The sequence below is a fragment of the Achroia grisella genome, unplaced genomic scaffold, assembly GCF_030625045.1.
Source record: "Achroia grisella isolate CSIRO2021 unplaced genomic scaffold, CSIRO_AGI_Agris_v1 utg146, whole genome shotgun sequence".
In the NCBI taxonomy this organism is placed as follows: Eukaryota; Metazoa; Arthropoda; class Insecta; order Lepidoptera; family Pyralidae; genus Achroia; species Achroia grisella.
Window position 1 is genome coordinate 2,606,822 of NW_026712636.1, and position 22,477 is coordinate 2,629,298.

A 22,477-nucleotide genomic window follows, 5' to 3' on the forward strand; every position below is an offset into this window, starting at 1 on the left:
CAGAGACGGCGCAGCCGCCAACCGCAGTATTGATCTGCGCGACCCGCTGCGCACTCCTCCACAATCCGCACATGTATTGCACAGCACAGCTGCCGAAGTTGGTTGCACACTGTGCCTCCAGCAGCCATTATGCTCTTGAACTATGACCTATTTCTCGTGACTTTTTATAATCGACTATAGTATTGGCATCCAAGATTTGAATAAATGAGAATGCAGCTATGAAAATTTTATCCTCGTTTTTATATAATAGCTACACTTAGCTATTAGCTATAGAGGATTTGCCTGGCCAATGAATGTAATGAGATTTTCGTTTAGTTAAGCGATCATAAGAATATTCTATGATCTTACTGTGTAGTGAATATCGTCGGAATGACATGGTTAATTGGTAACAAAACAGAGTGTTTATCAGGTAACTGATCATTCTGGGAAATGGTTTTCTTAATTTATTGTTCTACTAGCAATTTTATTATACACAAGCTGTGCCCTCGGTTTCACCCGCGTTAAATATCAATGTAAATATCAGCCTGTGTTTTATTACTTACATAACACATAGACTTCTGATGTATAAGCTGTATTACTGTAAAGTTTCATCAAAATCGATTTAGTAGTTATCGCGTGAAAGAGTAACAAACATCCATCCAAACTCACAAACTTTCGCGTTTATAATATTAATAAGATATATACTTTATGTACCCGCAACTTCGTGGATATAACCCTCTTTTTTATTAAAAGTAAAAGAAATAAAAGTACCCTAAATTACTCTTTACAATTACAGCTATGCAAGTAAAGTCGAAATCGGTTCAGCCGTTTTAGAGATTAGCAAGATCAAATAGACAAACGGTAGAAATGGTATGATAAATCTTCTCATGTACATAAAAAGCAGGCAAGATATGCTCTGCCTCAGTAATATTTATTTCTTGCCTTAATTTTGCCTGTTGTTTGACAGGCATCTGTGTGGGACCTCAAATCTGGTTCACATATATCACCCATCTAGTAGCTTGCTTTGTAATAATGTTTCTGTTGAAGGAAGAGTGAAATTACAGAATATGGAGGCATGACATGTTAGTCTTCCGGAATAATAAAGCATGACTGGTATCATTTGACGGCTTCTGTGGTTTAGCGGTATAGGACACCGCTTTTCTTCCGATAGTCGCGGGTTCGACTCGCACGGTACAAATATATGTATTCATGACAATGATTGTTTTATCAGTCTGGGTGTTTTCTATGTGTACTATGTATGTATTTACAAAAAAACAAGTATTTACATCACTTGTCTAGCACCTATAACATAAGCTTTGCTTGTCTTGGGAATAGATGACATTGGGTGATTGTCCTAGAAGTATTATTATTATTATTATTATGAATTGCAATAAAAAAAATCGTCAGGCCTCTCTACCATGTAATGCAGTGTTTCAGTGTCTTATGCACTTTAATCGAAACAAATTTCACGTTCGAGATTACCACGAAGACGTCTTTATATAAAGTCTACGTAATTTCAATATAGTTTTTTTATATGCAGTGGACTAGAGAGAACGTGGATAGTTACGTAAATAATCAGTTCTATTGTATTTCTTTATTTCTACTTTTTAAACCTTAATAATGAATTAATATCTAATTGTTATTCGCTCTAAATTGCGCTTCCACAGGATTGATATTAAAATTACAAGAAATTTCGTATTTTTTAATTCGCGTTTTTTATTGCGGCCATGTTTTATAGCACCTGTAGGTACACATCTGGATTTCAGCTTGTAAGGAACAAAATTTCTATTTACTTTTTATATCAATGAAAGTTGTCTATTATTTTTCTGGAAATCGAAACGACAGATCAAATTCAACGCTTCAAACTTGATCCTACTCATAAAAGTGTATTACATGTAATACGTAATTTTATATTTGTTTCCACCCCATATATTAAATGCAGTGAACATTATAAAGAAGTCTTAGGATAGTGGCAGGATTTTTCTTACGTATTATTCTGAAGCAAACAAACTTAAAAGTGGCGACATCTATTATGCCACTGTTTAGTTTTATTGCAATGAAATATGAGATTGACAAAACAAAATAAACATAATTTGTTTAATGTGCACTGTTTCGTTTTATTTCGACTTTTATAAAACCAACTTCCATAACCTGTCTACAAGACTTGTAAATATTTTTGATTTATGAATCACACAACAGACCACATTTATTATCTAGTATTCTAAAATCAACCGTGAACCTTGCATGAAACGGAACGCGGATAAAAAAAACAAATAGCGACGTTTTCGCACCCTGGTGGCAGACATACGGTACTAATTTGTCAAAATAGGCTACAATACGATAAAATTATGTCGGTCATGTCAGCAATGGGAACAATATCGGACTTCTCACTCTAACATATCGACTCTATTATATTACGTTGCACTCTATTTTTGACCAGACACCTCATATTTATTTCCTTTCATTATAACCGCAAGGCTACGTCGAATGAGTACGTCGTCGCTTGTTAGTAATTCGTGTCGTTTTATTAAATAAATATTTTGAATTTAATAGAATATTGTGGATAAACGGGAAAATGTTCGATACCATTACGGTTATCGCGACCCGATCCAGGTGAAACGCGATTAGTGACGAAATAAAGGGAAACGTGGTGCGTTTTGTCGCGGTAGGTGTCGTTTGTTATCAAACAGCGAGGCCGCGAGGTGAGGGCTATGGCGGAGGCGGCGCCCGGGAACATCGTGAAGGAGGGCTGGCTGCAGAAGCGCGGCGAACACATCAGGAACTGGCGCGACCGCTACTTCATACTCTTCGACAACGGCGACTTGGTGGGTTTCAAGACGCAGCCAGAACGGAACAACTACCGTGACCCCCTGAACAAATTCACGGTCCGCGACTGCCAGATCATGGCTGTGGACAAGCCGCGGCCGTACACCTTCACCATCCGCGGTTTACAGTGGACCACTGTTATTGAACGCAACTTCTCAGTTGACACAGAGAAAGAACGGTCAGTACTAGTCATGTTCTTCCTTTTCTTCTCAATAATTAACTATATACATATATTTCTATTCAGTTTGACCTGTCTATTGATTTTGTTGATCTTATAACATAGTACATGTTACCAAAAAGTTTGTAATGTTTTACTATTCTTTCTACTTAACAAAACATTATGGAAAATCGTTGATTATCGTTGTTGCATATAGTTTTCCCTTAAAAATGACACTAAATACTATTCATTTTATGTAACATTTAATATAATCAGTACAATGTTAGTTTCCATGAAATACACTACATATTATTTAAATATTACTCTGGAATCCATTTATTGTGACATAATGTTTGATAGCTTCATCTGTATAACAGTTTAGTATACCAACTTTCTTCCAAGGAGTGTGGGTTTGATTCCTCACATAGTGCAAATATTTGTATTTATGAGTATAATTGTTTGTACTGATCTGTTTTTTTAAAAGATGATAATGGCACGCCATAGTCTGTTTGTGGTTACGGTTTACATTGGCACTTGGCACCAGTGAAAGACGATAAAATGAGATTGAAGTCAGGTCAGGTCACTTAGCCCATCATGGCAAATTTAGAAGGAATTAATCACTATGGTATCTAAGTGCAACTGCATGGAGGTCTACCTGATATAGTAGCAATGAGGTCATGAATCCTCATTATTAACAATGTACTTCCCCCTATTAGTGTTCTTTTTTTATGGATGATAATGGAATGGTGCACATGCCTGCACAGACATTTTATGCTGGCGGGGCACACCAAGAATTACAGACCCTTATGATATGTCAAATCTACCGTTACTTTAGAATGATCTAGAGATGAGAAGAACAGACAAGAAATTCAGCTCGTATTCTTTTCAAATAAATGTTGTACATGTTTTACAATAGTACAGATTCATTTAAATTCTAATTTAGGATAATAGAGGGACTGAGTGTTATGCTGATGTATAAGCTATATTACTGTAGTTTCATAAAAAATTTGTTCAGTAGTTTTAACATGAAATATTAATAAGATTATGTCCTTAGAATTGATTTCCAAATCAGAATGTTGTATATTGTAGCTTATTTTTCGAATTTATTATCTCATCTGGCCCAATATGCTGGTAGTTTGTCTAGTAATGTTTTCCAACAAACTGCATCCAAATTAGTTAAGCCTTTTCTGATATTAGTATACAAACAGACAAAAATTCTCTTTTTTTCTTATATATCCTTCATGTGCAGTGTGTAACCAGTTGTTTTTATTATATTTGTATTTGATACAACCAAATAATCGAGAGGTAGACAAAAAAAATCTGGCTCGGTTCTGCCTATGCCTACTGTCTCACCTATTGCAGTCGCTAAACAATTTTGTTAGTGAACTGTTTCAGTTGTAGAGTGCAGGTTAGGCAGGAAAATTATAGGGTAATATACAACCTTGTTTAATTCCTACATTGTGGTTTTAGAATTAAAGTTAGTAATCTTATTAATATTACTAGCTGCGCCTGCGACTTCATCCGTGTCGAATTTAACTTTATTTTTCTAAAACAAAAGTAGCCTAAGTTACTCCTTATTACATCAGCTATCTGCCAATAAAAGTCCCGTCAAAATCGGTTTAGCCATTTCAGAGATTAGCTGGAACAAACAGACAGACAGACAAAAAATTTAAAAAATGTTGTTTTGGTGTAATTACTGTATTTATATTCAAATGCATGTAGTAAAAAATGGTTATTTCAATATTACAAACAGACACTCCAATTTTATTTATATGTATGTATAGATAAATGCGAAAGTTTGTGAGTATGGATGGAGTAGGTATAGTTTATTTCTCTTTCATGCAAAAATTACTGAATGGATTATTATGAAACTATACAGTAATATAGCTTCTACATCAGAATAATATATAGGCTCTAAATTTCATGCGCAGGTAATGATTTCATGTATATATGTGATGGTTATCAGTTGTTTGTCTTTCTATTTACATTATTACAATTTTGAGCTTTTTGTTAATGATATTTTTGTTTCTTTTAGCTGGAACTTAAGAGCATTAAAAGAATTAAGCAAATATAGAATCCCTTAATAGTAAGAGATAACATATACTGATAATTATATATTTGTTATGGCTGTTCAGTGTTAATTATATATGTAACTAGAGCAGGAAATTGTATTTATATTTAATTGTCTTTGTAAAACAAACCAGGAAAATATGAAAAAAATATTCTGTAATGTGAAAACCAATTTGTTTACATAAGGTCATCAAAATATCTTTACCTTATTTGGGTTTTGTGGTAGTTAGTTCCCTATTAAGGCATTGTGGATTATGGCTAATGTTTTTTATGGAATAATACTAGCTGTTCCCACAATTTTGTCTGCATGGAATTTGAATTTAACTTTATTTATCTAAAATAAAAGTAGCCTAAGTTACTCCTAAAAGGGTCAGCACAATAGATCTATATAGGTTGCAGTGCTACAGGTGCTGCAAACATCTGACAATAGCTCAAACAAACAAATAAAAAAAAATAGGGTACTGTTTATTACATCGGTCCAACCATTACAAAGATTAGCTGGAACAAACCTACAGACAGACAAAAATTGTAGAAAATGTTATTTTGGTGTGTATGTACTGTATTTATATTCATATGCAGGTAGTAAAAAACGGTTATTTCAATATTACAAACAGACACTCCAATTTTATTTATATGTATGGATGTATAAATAATAGCCTGTGGTTTATTCCTGGTTAATTGGCTATGATCACTAATTGATGTACTGTCATGCTGAAACAGCTTTACTGTTTTTTTATGAAATTTTGTATACATTTCGGGTAGGGCTGAGAACCGGCCAACAATTTATTTTTTATAGCCCTCAATGGTAAGGGTGGCCCACCCCTAAATGCCTTTTTTATTTTTTTGCTAATTTTTTTTCATAATTTTGCATGAAAAAATACACAATGCAATCCCAAATGTTCACCAGAAGGGTGACCATCAACCCCTATTTTTAATAGCGAAATTATATGGCGATTTCAAACAATGTGTACAGATCATCTAGTAAATAAAGAAAATTAACATTAGAAGGTACTTAAAATTAAGTTTATTTCAATGTAGGACTCCAATTTCAGAATGAAAGTGTAGTATATATTTACTGATTTTGTTTGCTACTTTGACTGTATATAGTACCATCAATTGATGGAAGGAGATTTTATTAATTGGCACCAGGGACTTGATTGCTGGCAATGTACCATATCATGGCAACACTCATCTCCATCCTTAAAACTTTTTGAGAGCTATGAGAACCTTTCAACTGTTAGCTGTCAAAATCTGTGAGACCAATTACAGGACTTTTCCTGCTTGCCACCATAGTTGTATAAAAAGAAAATCTTCACTGATGGAGGTTTGGGCCCATCTGTGAAGCATCCAATAATTTTTGAAGGTGAGATTAAAATCATTATTTTATGCTTCACAGATGAGGCTGTAGTGTCCGAGTACAATAATTGGTTCCTTCGCAGACGATAGGATAATATGATGTGATTATAATATAATTATGCCTATGGATAATATAAACTTCAATCGCTATTATTATAATATTAAATTAAATAAGGCATTAATATATCATTTCCTATCCATAGTTATTGACAAGGATGTTGTCCATACTAACCAAGATTGATTTTGATAAATTACTAATACATAAATAACATAATTATGAAACTTTGTAATAAACCTATTTTGTGCGATGTTAATGTGATTAATGATATTTTAAGTATAGCTAGTTAGAGATCTTATATGTACTTAAGGTATATATTGCTGATTAGATTTTTACTAGTGATCTGGCTTTGGCTGTTGCATTTCTTATATCACACATCAGGATCACATTTTTTGTTTATTCAAATAAATCTCAGTTGTGTACTGATAATGAAGGTCTGTAGGTGAAATAATTTAAATTAGTTATTTAGATTTATATAAAGTTAAAAATTTTGTCCTGTTTTTACCTGTGATGAAGGAAAATATATACTGCTTTTGTTTCCAAGCCTCTAACCGAGTATAGGTGCAGATATAGATTATTATTAGTGGACCAGGGATGCAACTGCTGGCAATGTACCATATCAGGTCAATCTTAGTGAATTCATGCCATAGGCTAACATAATTTTATGCCTACTGGTGAACCACTGGTGTATACTGTTAGCGCAGATGGATGCACCATTCCATTATCACCCATTATAAAAATGTCTCTAACTACATTGAGTTACTAGTCCCTATCTTCCTTCAAGTATGGAAGTCCTCATTACCCATATCCAATAACCAGGACAGGGAGCTTCCGATATAGTCCCCATTACTAATTATTCGGGCCCCGGGGAAGGGGATTGTTAGTAATGGGGACTAGTGACCCAATTGCTAGCAATGTACAATGTTAGGTCGACCTCCACGCGGGATCCCCTGGCAACCATCGTGTATATTTCTGGTAATTTAATCACAATGCGTTAACTAATCTGATCTCATGGTCATTTCATCCTCCATTCGTGGCCCAGTGTATACTTTTAGCGCAGGAGGGTCCAACATTCCAATATAATTTTTCTAAGAATTATTATAGAATGGTTCACCCGCCTGCGCTAACGGTTTACGCTGGCGGAGTTCCAGTAGAGGATGATAAGATGAACATGAGGTCAGGACAGAACCCATCATAACAAATTCACCAGGAATTTATCACGATGTTTTTCACGGAAACCGCGTGGAGGTAGGTTACATGGTACATTGCTAGAATAGGGGATATTAGTCCACATTACTAACAATCCACTTTCCCCCAATATCAACCATTAAACATTCCGCTACCGTCTGTGATGCAGTGAGGAGTGGGTGGCAGCGATCCGCTTCGTATCCGGCCAGCTGAGTACAGGCGCTGCGGGCGCCAGCGCCGGCGGCAACGCAGCATCATCAGCACCTTCGGAGACTGATGACCATGATATCGCACAGCTCGGCACCAGCTTCCGTGACCCTCGCCGTATTGTAAGTTACCCTTTACTGCTATATTTGACAGCCTTAGTGGTTTAGCACACCGCTTTACTTCCAATAGTCGCGAGTTCGACTCTTCGGACGATACAAATATTTGTATTCATTAGTATGATTTTTTGTATCCGTCTGGTGTTTTCTTTGTATATTATGTATGTGTAATATTTATGAAAAAAATCTAAGTATTTAGAGCATCCAGTAGTCTAGTATCCATAACACAGTTAAAGCCTGAGGGTAAGTGGTATCCGTCACCTATATACATACATAAAAGCACTGCGGACATCACATTATCATGTGACAGCCATGATACCACTCATGCATTGCCATTCCAGATTACTAAGATGTCATGTTTTTTATATTTTAGTGCATAAAATTTGCATTCTACAACCGAACCCTGGTACTTGAATTAGGTGAGACTAAGGACTTTTTGATCTACCTTTTGATAAATTACACTACCAGTATACTTGGTGTATACTGGTAGTGTAATTTATCAAATTACACTATCAATGCTGGTGGTTGCATTTCTCCTTGGGCCTTAAGTGAAGGACATTTTAATAAGATTTAATAAAATCAATGATAGAAATTATTACGGGCCTAATCTTTGTATTCAAGGTATATTGTCACACTTGATTAAAAACCGACACTTTTATGCATTTGAAAGGAGTATCAGCGTTTAGAAATTTTTTTTCGACCTGTTCTACGAGAGAGGGCTAATGCAGATGGCAATTTAGACCCACGGAAGGAGATATGCAGCGGCTGAAGGTCAACTTCTGCTACGAATACGGCTTTAGTCTGAAACCACCACTAGGGTTCAAATATAGGCTTAAGCCATCGTAATGTCGATCCTCGTTTGAATCGGACGGGGGATCAGTCTGAGAGGGGAGGGGGAGACAGTCTGCTACGCAGTGCTTTATTGCGACGCAGTTTGGTATATCGCACCTCTATATCTACTTATATCTTATTAATATTATAAACGGGAAAGTTTGTGAGTATGGATGGATGTTTGTTACTCTTTTACGCAAAAACTACTAAACGGATTTTTATGAAACTACAGTAATTTAGCTTATACATCAGAATGACATGGCTATAAATTTTATTCGGATGAAACCGTGGGCACAGTTAGAGTAGTTATAGGTACATGCACATCTTAAATAGTATAAAACAAAGTTACTGTCTCTGTCTTTTCACTTACATCTTTTAAATTACGCAACGGATTCTAAAGCAGTTGTAGATAGAGTAATTCAAGAGGAACATTTATATGTATAATACATGCGTGTTATAGTATAGTCGAAGCAGAGATGTTCAGAGATTTTAATGCATCTGTGCGAAGCCGGGACGGTCGATGTTTCAGTTTCAATTTACATTTAAGTGTCCCAGGTAACTAGGTCAAGATTTTTCATTATGTTACTAATTTTACTTACTTTTGTTAACTTTGGCGTCACTATCTGTCTCGCTCACTCATGGCAAACATGTCCGCTATCCATCTTTCTCATCATTTTGGCGTAAAAATGATGAGAAAGATGGATAGCGGATTCGGGTTACTTGAGGTTTTTATTTTTTACACGTTTTTTAGTATGAAACTAATAAGTACATTCCTGATTAAATGTGCGAACTTTGAATGGCACTTGCCAAGGCATTTTAGTTCATTTTTTTTTAAAGCAGAACCTTTCAAAGTCGACATATTTTGAAATTTAGAAATAATTTATTATATATTCATATGATAAATTATTATTATTATTATATATTAAATTCATAGTTTAACAAATAGTCTTAATTCTAGAAAATTTGGGACGATTGTGTCTTTATTTATGTCTGCGATTCTAGAAATGTTATTTAGGGTTACGGTTCTAAAATTTATATGAATAAAAATTATAAATAATAACCACTATAACCGAAAAATGGTTAAAGTTTGACCAAATTTCTAGGTTTTAAATGCCCATAATTTTCAAACTACATGGGATAGATTTTTTTATTATTTTTCTCAGGATGGTTACAATCAATCCTGTCACCCCGTTTCGGCTTGACGTTAAGTTCTGGGACACCCTATATAACAGAAATAAGAAGAATCTATATAAAGTAATAACACCTACCCTCAAGTAGTTACACCCTATCCAAGAAATCTATGCTATAAGCAATGATGTTTTTCAATTATCTACCAAGAGAATTATATTCTTGAATAAATTAAGCTGATTTAGCAAAAAAGTTTTGTCATAATTCTTAGAAAAATGTCGTAGACAATTATAAATTGTATTGTTATCTAAAATTAAGTTATTAATGTTATTTAGTATATTATAGTAGTTACTCGCCCCGGCTTCCTCTAGAATCACTATCTATTAGAATAAGCCGTATCAAAATCTGTTGCGTAGTTTTAAAGATTTAAGCATACATAGGGACGGACAGATAGCGAGAGCGACTTTGTTTTTTACTATGTAATGATGACATTGTTTAGTATAATATATATTTAATGAAATGAAATGAAAATTTATATTTAACTGTAAATAACCAAACACAATGGTGTTTGGTTTATGTTGTTTACAATTAAATATAAATTTTGTTTATAAATAAACATTGTATGTAAATAAATAAAATAAATCATCAATTGTGATAAATAGAATCACCAACAATAAGTTAACGGTCTACATAAGAGGGAAAAGGGATTGTTAGTAATATATTATGTATACCATATTATTTATCACAATGAGCTAACTGCTGATGATCTTATTGCTAGCAATGTACCATGTCAGGTCGACCTCCACGCTGTTCCCCTCGTGAAATTTATAGCCTATATATTATTCTGATGTATAAACTATATCACTGTAAAGTTTCATCAAAATCCGTTCAGTAGTTTTTGCGTGAAAGAGTAACAAAAATCCATCCATACTCACAAACTATCGCTTTTATAATATTAATAAGATAATAATAGCAATATATTGAATCCCAGTTTAAATCTAAATGCGGTTGGCATACATATCACAAACGGACAAACAAATGGGTTTAATTTAAAAACCTATCAGTGTGACGTACGCATGCAAACAACAAATTACTAACCGAAAACATGTTTGTAACAACAAAATAATTATTATGGAAACTGAAAACAGGAAAACGGCATGTGCGTGACTCACTAGAATAGGTTTTTTTTACAAGTTTTTGTAGTAGATAATTGAAAAAATCAATTAAACAATGGGTACGCTATATTGTTTAATTGTTTTTCTTCTACAATATGTATATAGAGCTAACTTATAGTACATACAAAATATTTTAAATAATCTACTAATATTATAAATGCGAAATTTGTTCGTTTTAGGTCTAGTCTTAGGTGGGAGAAACTGATAGGAATTTTTTTATGGATCATTATGGAATGGTACACCCGCCTGCGCTAACGGTTTACGCTGGCGGGGCACCAGTGAAGGATAATAAGATGAGCATGACGTCAGGTCAGTTGGCCCATCGTGACAAATTGACCAGGAATTTATGACGATAGTTTCCAGGGGGAACCGCGTGGAGGTCGACCTGACATGGTACATTGCTAGCAATGGTAACCCCATTCCACATTACTAACAATACCCTTCCCCCAACTGATAGGGATAGGTGACGTTAGGTTGTAAGTATATGCGTAAGTAAGTAGTATATGCGCATTGATTATATTGTACTAACTTACTACTTAAGGCCTTGGTTAGAAGTATTAGGCACCCCAGAAAAATGCACAATTCATGTTTACCAATTGAACAATTAATAAATGCTTATCGTAGATGGCACGCCGGGGTCACAATTAACTTCCTAGAAAAGCAAGCATCTAAAGCAAAACATTGCTCGCCCGACATCTCGTATCTCAAAACACTCGTATGTTGGGGCAGCCGTAGTAGGGTAGTATCGCAGTGTGGACCCTCACTGGACGCTGCTTAAGCTTCAGCAACAATCTGTAATTTTACCAAGGAGAAGAGGAAACGCAGCGAAAGTATACAGATATTCTGAGGAGATAAAAACCATCACTCCTAAGAATATCTTTCAATTCTTGTCCCTGACGGCTCTAGGTAGCGAACTAGGTAGTGACCGAAAAGGGCGAGCACAAGAGATCATGTAGATCGCAGTGCTACAGGTCTTAACACCTGACAATAGCCCAAAACCCGGTCGTATATCGACGTACCATTGTATATTATAACTGAAAATATTTTGTCCTCAGACATTGGAGAAATTCGAGTTCGTAAAGGTGCTCGGCAAGGGTACGTTTGGCAAAGTTGTACTGAGCCGAGAGAAGGGCACAGGGAAGCTATACGCGATGAAGATCCTCAAGAAGAACGTCATCATACAGAAGGACGAGGTCGCCCACACCATCACAGAGAACCACGTGCTCAAGAAAGCTAAACACCCGTTCCTTACTGTAATTTTTATAACCATTATTCAACTTGCCTTGTATTTATTACATTAAACTTCTATATCCAATGAATTATTTTATAACAAATTGCATATTTATAAAAAAATTTAGCATAATGTACTTCTGTTGTTTAAAAGAAGACGATTCAATGTATATTAAAAAAAACAAACAATATGTAATTTTGACTTTAATGGTATTTTGTATTTTGTACATATATATGTATTTACAAAATATCTATAGTTCTCTTGTTATATCCCTTTCCAAAAATGACAATGTACCGCTATTTTTAGTAAGTTATAATGTCCTTGTGACACACGCTTCACTTCGATGGTCGCGAGTTCAATTCTTCGCACATTACAAACATTTGTTTTCATAAGTATGATTGTTTGTTTCAGACATTTAGAAAATAAAATGTATTTACGTAATTCTATAATTTGTGTAGCCCCCATAACATAATCTATACTATCTTAGGACTAATGGCATTGTGTGAATTGTCCTAAATTTTATTATTGTGTTAAATATGGCTCTCGCCATTAAAGTACCTAACAAAACCTAAAAAAATAAATTATCTAAGTACTAACTACGATACTTAATATCCATAAGAAAATTCATACTCGAAAGTAGTCACAAAAAATAACATAAAGATACAGGGTGATGCGAAAAGTAGAAAAATTCGGTAAATACTATTGTTCTGACCAATTTTATGTTGTTCCGTGCACAGGCGCTGCGGTACTCGTTCCAGACGGCAGACCGCGTGTGCTTCGTGATGGAGTACGCCAACGGTGGCGAACTTTTCTTCCACTTGTCTCGAGAACGGTCATTCACTGAAGAGCGCACGCGGTTCTACGGCGCCGAGATCGTGTCCGCGCTGGGATACTTGCACTCAGAGGGCATTATCTACCGCGACCTCAAGCTCGAGAATTTACTGCTAGACAAGGATGGACATATTAAGATTGCAGATTTCGGACTGTGCAAGGTGAGATAGCGCTACTCTTTATACTCGCCGATCCTTTTTTGACTATATTAATATAATGCTAGTCAAGTGGAGCGGGTAACTGCTAAGAAATACGACTGAACCGCGTGGAGAAAAATTTTTATCTATGTGCCACATAGATAAAAAGTTTTATATTTCCAAATTTATAATCTCTTCTGCAAAACTCATGCCGGGTTTTGTCTGCAGGCATATTCTTATTTACTTTCTTTACTTCCATCTACTACAATGTTCTTACATTGTAGTAGATGATATCCGTGATTTTGCATACTTAAAGCGTTATGGTCAAACCCACTCGTTACATCTTTCTCCATTGTGATGTGATTACTTCTAATGGTAATTTACAGCAGTCTGCTTGTGATTGGACCTTGGAGTCTAGGCGAAACTTCAACCATGCTACTATATTTATAAGTTATTCGTAACTTCAATTTTAATTATTGTATTAAACTTTGATATAAGCTGATGGTCTACCTGATATGTAGTTGCTTTCGTTTACATACATACCTGGACAACACCATCATGGTTTATTTTTTATATTGCCACTGTAGTGTTAAACCTAAAGTCCTTTACCTCCGTGTCCTGTAATGAATACAGAGAGAATAGAGACAGAAATAAGTGAGACAGAGGTACCCATGTAGATTTGTACCCAAGTCGGTAACTATCATCGTAATTTGCAAGCTTAAAAGTAAACTAAATTAGCTCAAATAAAGGACTTAGGAAAATCAACCTTACAGTTATACGTTTAAAGTCGAATTTCCCAGTTTTATACGCTTGTTGTACTAAGTCTACTTCGGTAACTATCACCGTAATTTAAAGCTTAATAGTAATCTGCATAACCCAAATAAAAGAACTTTGGGAAAATCTACCTTGAGTTCATACGTTTAAAGTCGATGTTCCCTATTTTATACGGTAAGATTACAGGCTTGCTATTGTCGCTTGCAGGTGAACATTACGTATGGACGCACAACGAAGACGTTCTGCGGGACGCCCGAGTACCTCGCGCCCGAAGTACTCGAGGACACAGACTACGGGCCCGCCGTCGATTGGTGTGTATTCTCCCCCTCCTCCCACTCTCCTTACCGCCCGTCACACACCTTCCCCGGTCGTCTCCTATACCCGTTCGTGACTCATTCCCCCACACTTCCTCCCGCCCTTCACCAACTCCAGAGTGTTCGTGTAAAGAATAAAAAAATCATAGAAAAGCATCATAAATGTATCTATTTTATAAAAGTAGCAATAAGTGTTAGTGAATATGGTGAGTTTGACGTGTGTGAAGAATGTTAATACATGACGATTAATATAGTTACTTGTTATACTAGTAAGGCATAAGGCATGAAAGTATTTTTTTTGTATATTTGTCTGTAAGTATATATGTTTATGACAAGTGTGACGAGAAAAAAAATCTTAAAATACAAAGGGTGAAAGAATCGGTGAGCGTGATAAATTTAACAAATGTAATGAACGGACAAGTGTGCCGAATGTGGCGAGCGTGACGAGTGTTCGGCTGCAGGCGGGTCACGATCGTGGTGCCCGTACAAGGTTACATGTAACAAATATTGGCCAACCCACAAGTTTGAGGATCGCGGCGAGCGTGACGAGCGTGACGAGCGTGACGGGGCGTTCTGCCGCAGGTGGGGCACGGGCGTGGTGCTGTACGAGATGGCGTGCGGGCGGCTGCCGTTCTACAACCGCGACCACGAGGTGCTGTTCTCCCTGATCCTGTCGGAGGAGGTCCGGTTCCCGCGCGCGCTGTCGGCCGCGTGCCGGGCGCTGCTGGCCGGGCTGCTCACCAAGGAGCCCGCCAAGCGGCTCGGCGCGGGGCCCGACGACGCCATGGAGATCATGCACCACCCGTTCTTCGCCTCCATCAACTGGGCCGACCTCGTCGCCAAGCGGGTCGGTCACGCTTATACTAATTAGCCATAGCCATTCGCTCCGTTTACAGTATAGGTTCCAGGGAGACTCCCCGGAACCTCACGAGAGTTGTTTGAGGTATCTAATATCCTCACCGTTGCTTTTCAATATATTTATGAAAGTATCATGTATGCCAGGAAGAATATAGACAATATTCTTCATGGCATACACGATATTTTCAAAAGAGAATAGAATAAAATAGGCAACAAATTTGAATAGTCAACAATTTTTTTTATTAAATCTCCCGCTTAATCGGAAAGCTGTCTCATCACAAGAAGAATAAGCAAGAAACTTGTGTGTTACTCTTTTAAACAATCCTTGTAAGTTCTCATTATGCAAGTCGAAACGTGTGAATACAAACTACCAACCAGCAATAATTTATTTAGGCTCAAATATAAAAACACAAACACAATACGATTAAACGATCTGCTCTTATCACTACGACTGCGTAGTGATAAGAGCAGACCAGTCCCTACAAGCAACACCCGTTCACGAGTATGACGGATGAGCCAGCCATCACTACGCTCGACCATATTTTAGGAGTTAGTGATTACACTAAAAAACAATAACAAACTGATTTTACCTAAATGTCGGTTAACTAAAGTTAGTAATTCGTTTTATGGTAATTGCATAAGGTTTTACAACAAAATACCAGAGTCTGTTATAAAACTGCCTAAAAAAAAGATTTACAAATATTGTCTTGATTTGAATTAATTGATTGTCAAATAAAACACTTCCTTCGTAAAAAAACCTATATATAGCCTATAAAATTGAAGAATTCGTTAACGATAATAATGTTTTTATAGAAAAACTTAAAATCCGTAGCGCTGACAATATTGGCTGATTGCACTAATAATGAGTGCGTAGCGATTTCTATGTTTATTATCGCATGTCTCTTGTTATACTGTAATTATATGTATAAAAAAACATCTATTCAAAAGAGCAACACACAAGCTTCTTGCTGATTCTTCTTGTGATGAATCTGCATTCCGAATGAGTGATAGAATCAATATATGACTATTCAAAAGCACTTTAATGAGTTTATTTGAATAAAGATTATTTCTATTTCTATTTCTAATTGAAGTATTATCATCATATTATCAGTCCACATTACTAATAATCCCCTTCTCCCCTTATGCTTATATTAAGTTTATTAGTCAGGTCAGTTAGTCCATCATGGTAAATTCACCATGAATTTATGACGATGGTTTCCAGGGGAAACCGCTACCGGAAGGAGGTTGGAGGTCAACTTAATATGACACATTGGTAGCTAGCTCGGTCCTCTTTTCTAATAATTCTCTTCCCCCTATATTTTTTTTTAATAAAGTATATTTCAATTTCATAATGTCACAATTCTAAATCATTAAACATCGTTATGTACAGGTACCACCGCCGTTCAAGCCCCAGGTGGAGTCAGAGACGGACACTCGGTACTTCGACTCTGAGTTCACGGGCGAGTCGGTCGAACTCACGCCGCCAGAACACGACTCCGCGCTGCAACGCATACAGGAGGAGCAGTTCCCGCAGTTCTCCTACCAGGTAACTGTAGAGCTATTCTGTAAGTCACGAATTCGAAAGCGGAATCCGCGGTGAGATGGTACGTTGGTATTCTGTAAAACTTGATACTGACTGTGCCACATGCTCGAAAGCAAAACAGGCACTAGTGTTTTTTTTTAATATTGGCAAACTCAATAGATCTATCTATGAACTTTATATTTACAAATGGATACGAGTGCCTTGAGTGAAGCGATGAGTGAAATCAATTGATAAAACGCTTACTGATTAGTTTTTATACTACGGTGGTAACAAGAATATGGCCCATTTGATGGTAAATGGTCACCGTAGCTTATGGACGCCTGAGACACCAGGGGTATCACGTGCGCGTTGCCGACCCTTAAGAAACGTTAATATCCAATACTATCTGTGACTGTTTTTATTATCAAAATTATTGTTTTTATTTATGGTCTAATACTACCAAGTGAAGTGATTATACTACTTTCTTTTTTTTTTTGGTTCAGTCCAGGTGATTGATTTTTTATCAAGCTATTTTTTTTACAATTTTTGTTTTACGTTATATCCACAAAATATACAGTATAACGGTTCTACCCAATAGTATGTGATAACCATCGCCTATATACATGAACATCACTGTATGTAATTTCAAATTAACTACTTTTCACTAAATGTATGTAAAAGTCTGTACGGTACTTGCTTAAAAAAAATCGTCTGTTATTAAGGTCTAATTTTTGACCATTGTGTGACCACTAGTTATTATAAAGAAACGAATTGTCCCTTCCAGGATATAAGCTCGTCGGCACACTCCGCACTGTCACACCTGTCACAGTCCGCACTCGCCGACCGTCACCAGTAGCCGGTTGTCACCAAGCAAGAAACATCCTTATGGAGATAGTACCGTGAACACGAAATCGAAACCAATAAATTTGCTCTCATACGACGTTTTTCTTCTAGCGTTGTAAATTCTCGCTTATCAGTGGATAATAAGATCGTCCATCTCTCTTACACGTAACTGTAATGTTGAGATAGAGAATGAGAAGGGCGAATTTATTGGTAACAATTTTTATGTACACGCGTTAAGATCTCTAATTCATTATAAGAGTGTTCCAACCAAAGTTTGGCAACATCTGTATCCTCTGTCAAGTTTCAAAAATAGAACAATGTGTTAGGATCTAAGAAAAAACTGACATAGAATCCTGATTGAAATAGGTACACTGAACCATATATAGTTATCGCATTCTGACTTATGGAGTTAATAATGAGATAGAAGAGTATGTATATACATTGTTCGAAATTTCGAACGTTGTCACTATTGTCAACCGTCATTTGGTTATTTCTGTGTTCTGTCCATCTATACAATTTGTATAGAATAAATTTTTAATTAGACATTTGTATATACGATCTCAAAGGTTCAGTTGTTATTTGAATCAGAATTTCATGTTCTTAGTTTAATTATTTAAAAATTGGCTTTCTATTGCCCTGTAACGTTATAGAACGAGTTGTACATATATCATTAAAATACAACTACCTGTTCCATGTTAGTTTAGGAGTTGTTTCAGTTAAAGGTGGAATTACAGGGTACGGAAGCATGGCACCTTAGTACTCCGGAATGGCAATGAATGATTAGTACCACAGTTGTAATGGCAACGGGATGTTTGTAGTGCTGTTCATGTATAAAATGTCGCCACTTCATTTCCTCATATCAATTCGACGTTCAATTTAAACGGGGATAGAAATTACGACGGCCTGTGCCGAGGTTCGAACCCCTAGCGGTGCCCTCAGACTAAAGGCGTATCTGTCAGGCGGGTGTTACCCTTCAGCTGCTCTATAAGTCCATCTGCGGGGTTAGAGTGCCATCTGCACTCGCCTCCTATCATCCGGTGAAGCTGTAAAGGCCAGCTGCAATCAACAGTATTAGAGTAGTTCGAAAAAAAAATTATACATCAGGTGGTCAGCTATTTGCCATTCCAGTTGCATTAAAAAAAACTATCTAAAGTCTATAATACTATCAAATAAGTTCCAGTGACAGTTTAGTAGTAATTGTATTGCTTTATTATTATTTTAGTTATCTATAAGAGCAGTGTTTTGTAAACAACCCTAAGATATTAGGTACAGTAATGGCCACTGAGTTAATATTGACAAATTATATAGAATTGTCTAATTATAATTAATTATTAGATGTTGCCTTACAAACTCTGAGTGGTAAGATTTGAGTGGTATATTCTCCTAATAGTGTCACAATATTTGTGGTAAATATCGAAGGGGTGAGGTAAATATGTGATTACGCAGTAAGATATAAATACATACAAAAAATGTTCAAATTATATAATCGGGATATCTATCGTGTTTGTTATTTATTAACTCCCGATATATCGATGTTACAAACATTCTGCAGGTCTACTTTGGAGTTTAAACTCAATATTAATTCACGGATATTTTTCTGCTGCTTAGTCAAGTAGTCAAAACTAAACTGAATAATTATTATTCTACTATCGATAATTTTTCTACTGTTCTTTTCAAGTTCTTTCATTAAATATGAATTGTGGAGATATGTTGAAAGGACGCAATTCAAGTATAAAAATATTTAAAACAACTGACCAATCATTGGATCGGAATAGCTTTCCAGAGTAGACCGACCGTTAAGTAACCTAATTAATTGTAAACAATGAAAAAGGTTTAATATTGTGTTAAAACTATTGTACTGAAAACACGATGGAAGTAAGTTCGTGTAATCGTGCTTTAACAATAACAACTCAAATCTTATAAATACTTAGTTACAGTAGGAACACTCTTATAGTTCTGGGCTAGAAGTGCTGATCACCCGGCCCATTGCCACCTAGAACTTAATTATGTAACAGTTACTAATAATTCTCCTTTGAAGCAGTTAAAAATCTACATTTTTGCGATTATATATGGAGCATTTGACAGTTGCAATTGCAAACAGTACTATTTAAAGTACAGTTTATACATACTTACATACTTCTCCAAATGTTTCATAGAAAATCTCAATCATATCGATTTCAGATAGTGAGAATAAAAAAAATTAATAAAGTTACATAACTAAGGATCTATACTAAGCATCATCCGCGCGTAATTATACTTCTGTTGATTATAACCGTCGATTTCCTCTCCCCCCGCCCTATGCCGCACTATCACGTTTAATAATAATAGACATACCATAGATAATACACTAGCATTCCACAGCGTTGCTAGTATTTAAATACAGCGTTTATTAATCGCTCTGATAATGTAAATATCTATGGGTGAAAGATTTTTTTTTAATTAATCAACAAGCAAACATACTAAGTTCAAATATTTCTTCTATATATTATATATAAAATATATGATACGTTTAATATATTTGTTAACTTATGGTAATAAATAATCATAAAGTAACTGATAGTAAAGCTATATAGAGAGAAAAGGCGGTATGCACAACCGTATGGTTTATAAGCGGTTCTGAGATAATGTTTTATAACTTTTTAAATACATGTACGTTACATGGGACTGTATATCGTATAACCTATAAGAATTATGCAAAATACATGATGTTTACATGTAAAGATGCATTTAGACATTTCGACTAACTGATATTGTGTTCCCATATTCCTTCAATTTTTGTATATTTTAAGTTTGCTAAACGCAAAATTTCTGTTTTTGATTCTATTCGCAAATAGTTCTATATCATGTTGTTATAGCCTAATCCTACAAAGGGCGTACTATGAAATTACAAATGTAACGATCGGATCTATATTTGATCTAAATTTACAGTAATTTTACAAATTACAATCAAATACAAAATTCAGTGCTCGCAGAACAAATCAATTCAAATTTAGTAGAAAATCTCGAAAAACTTAAAATTACAGATTTTTCTTATACGAAGCCTCGGTTCTTTTCTATTACCTGTATCATTAATTTGTTGTTTCTTTCCTTCTCAGTACTTAGTTTATTTTCATTTGTTTTTTATGCCACCTTAACTTTACTGTTTGCGGCGGTGGTGTTTAAGACAGAAGGGTGAGGGCGCGGGTGCGAGGCACTCGACCTTGATTACAACGCTCTAATGTATTTTTTTTTGTATATATTAAAATTAGGATTTAAATTTTTCCGTGTTTTATTTACTTACCCTTTTAAGGATTACAATTGCATTTATTAAGTACCCATTCTTTGATTTCTAAATTTGATGCATACCGTATCCAGATATATATATCTTTTTATATTTTATAAAAATACTATTTTTAGGATTTACGAGTATTAAAAATCAACCACTAAGTATTAATTAACAATTTCTTATTTGAAAGTTTCAAGATTATATAAATTGTATCACGTGTACTAACTTGTTAAAAAAATGACTAATAAAATATTGGGCATTCTAGTATGAAACATCATGGTCATGCCTTACCTAACAGTAATTTCATTATTTCACTCTTAACCCAAATACAATTACAAAGCAAACAGTTTCGTTTACTATTGTCTCTCTCTCTCTCTCTATCATAGTACAGACTAAATGAAAAGGTGCGGGTTAAATGAAATCACCTGTATGTCTTATCTCGATATATTTTCAATAAAAAGATAGTAATAATAATTGAGGAGCAGTGGCTTAGCGAGGGCCGAGCGGCCGCCGATCTGACGCTCAGTGGCGTCACGAACTAACTACGCGAAGATATCAAATATCTCAGATAAACTTTAAAAACGTTAACAATAAATCACTAATCAATAAACAAGAGGCGCTTCGGACGGTCGCGTGATCGCGTCGGTGCTCGTCCCAAATACGAATAAATCTGGCCTCACATTGTTAGATTCAGTCGGACGATTGGTCTATGCGACACTCCGATTGGCGTATTTTCAAAGTGGGCGGGGTATAGCGCAAAATGCGCCAATCGAACGGTAGTCGCTTAGGACAATCGGCCGACTGAACCTGACAATATGAGGCTAGGTTAAAATAACAATCGTAATATTACTCGGTGGATATGTTATACGGAGGCGACTGTCTCCCGAAGCGAACGAAATTGAACATCGTTTACTTGTCCATTTTGGTGAATAATCTTGACATGTTTGTATGAGTCTAAACCCAAAAATTATATGTCATGGTCCTGATAGAGGCCACTCTTAAGGTAATGGATTTATTGTAATGCTGTTGACCACCGCTGGAACAACACCTTTATAACGAAAGAAAATGAAAACGAGTGAAAAATTCCATGAAATTATGGATCGACTGAGGCCAAATGCCTGTCAGGAAGTAGTAGGTATGTTTGAGTACGCCACTAGGGTCCGAGCCTAGTGGCGTACTAGGTACTGGCGGTTTAGGCCGTTGTAATTTCGAGGAAAACATAAAAATGGCTCTAATACACTGTTTATTTATTGTTAACAACTGTAATTATTGGTAACAACTGTGTTGTTAAGTGTATTGAAATCAATAAATTGTTTTACTATACTAAAGTTTCAGTAACGTTAATAAATTGAATCGTTTGAAAATAACGGCAATTTGTTGTGAGATATGTCCTAATTATGAAAGTATTCTATTTTTTTTGTGTATAAATAATTAACCATAGACTTTTCCTTATTACATTACTTTTCGTATTAAAATAATTAAATTTAATTAAGATTTTTGTTCGAATATTATTTTATCAACATCGTAGTAAACATGTTAAAATTATTTACCAAACAAGACAAGTTGGAAACAAACATAGTATATATAGTAACAGTGGTGTCCATTACAAGA

General features: G+C 35.5%; 1 protein-coding gene across 1 annotated transcript; it reads left to right on the plus strand.

The window, feature by feature from the left end:
• Positions 1-2,430: 2,430 nt before the first annotated feature.
• LOC131855575 (RAC serine/threonine-protein kinase) lies at positions 2,431-19,233 on the plus strand. Its single transcript, XM_059206853.1, has 8 exons — positions 2,431-2,983; positions 7,804-7,963; positions 12,147-12,344; positions 13,060-13,314; positions 14,272-14,375; positions 14,961-15,225; positions 16,627-16,782; positions 17,543-19,233. Exons 1-8 carry the CDS (start codon positions 2,691-2,693, stop codon positions 17,612-17,614), a joined length of 1,503 nt encoding a protein of 500 aa, XP_059062836.1. The 5' UTR covers positions 2,431-2,690; the 3' UTR covers positions 17,615-19,233.
• Positions 19,234-22,477: the final 3,244 nt, after the last annotated feature.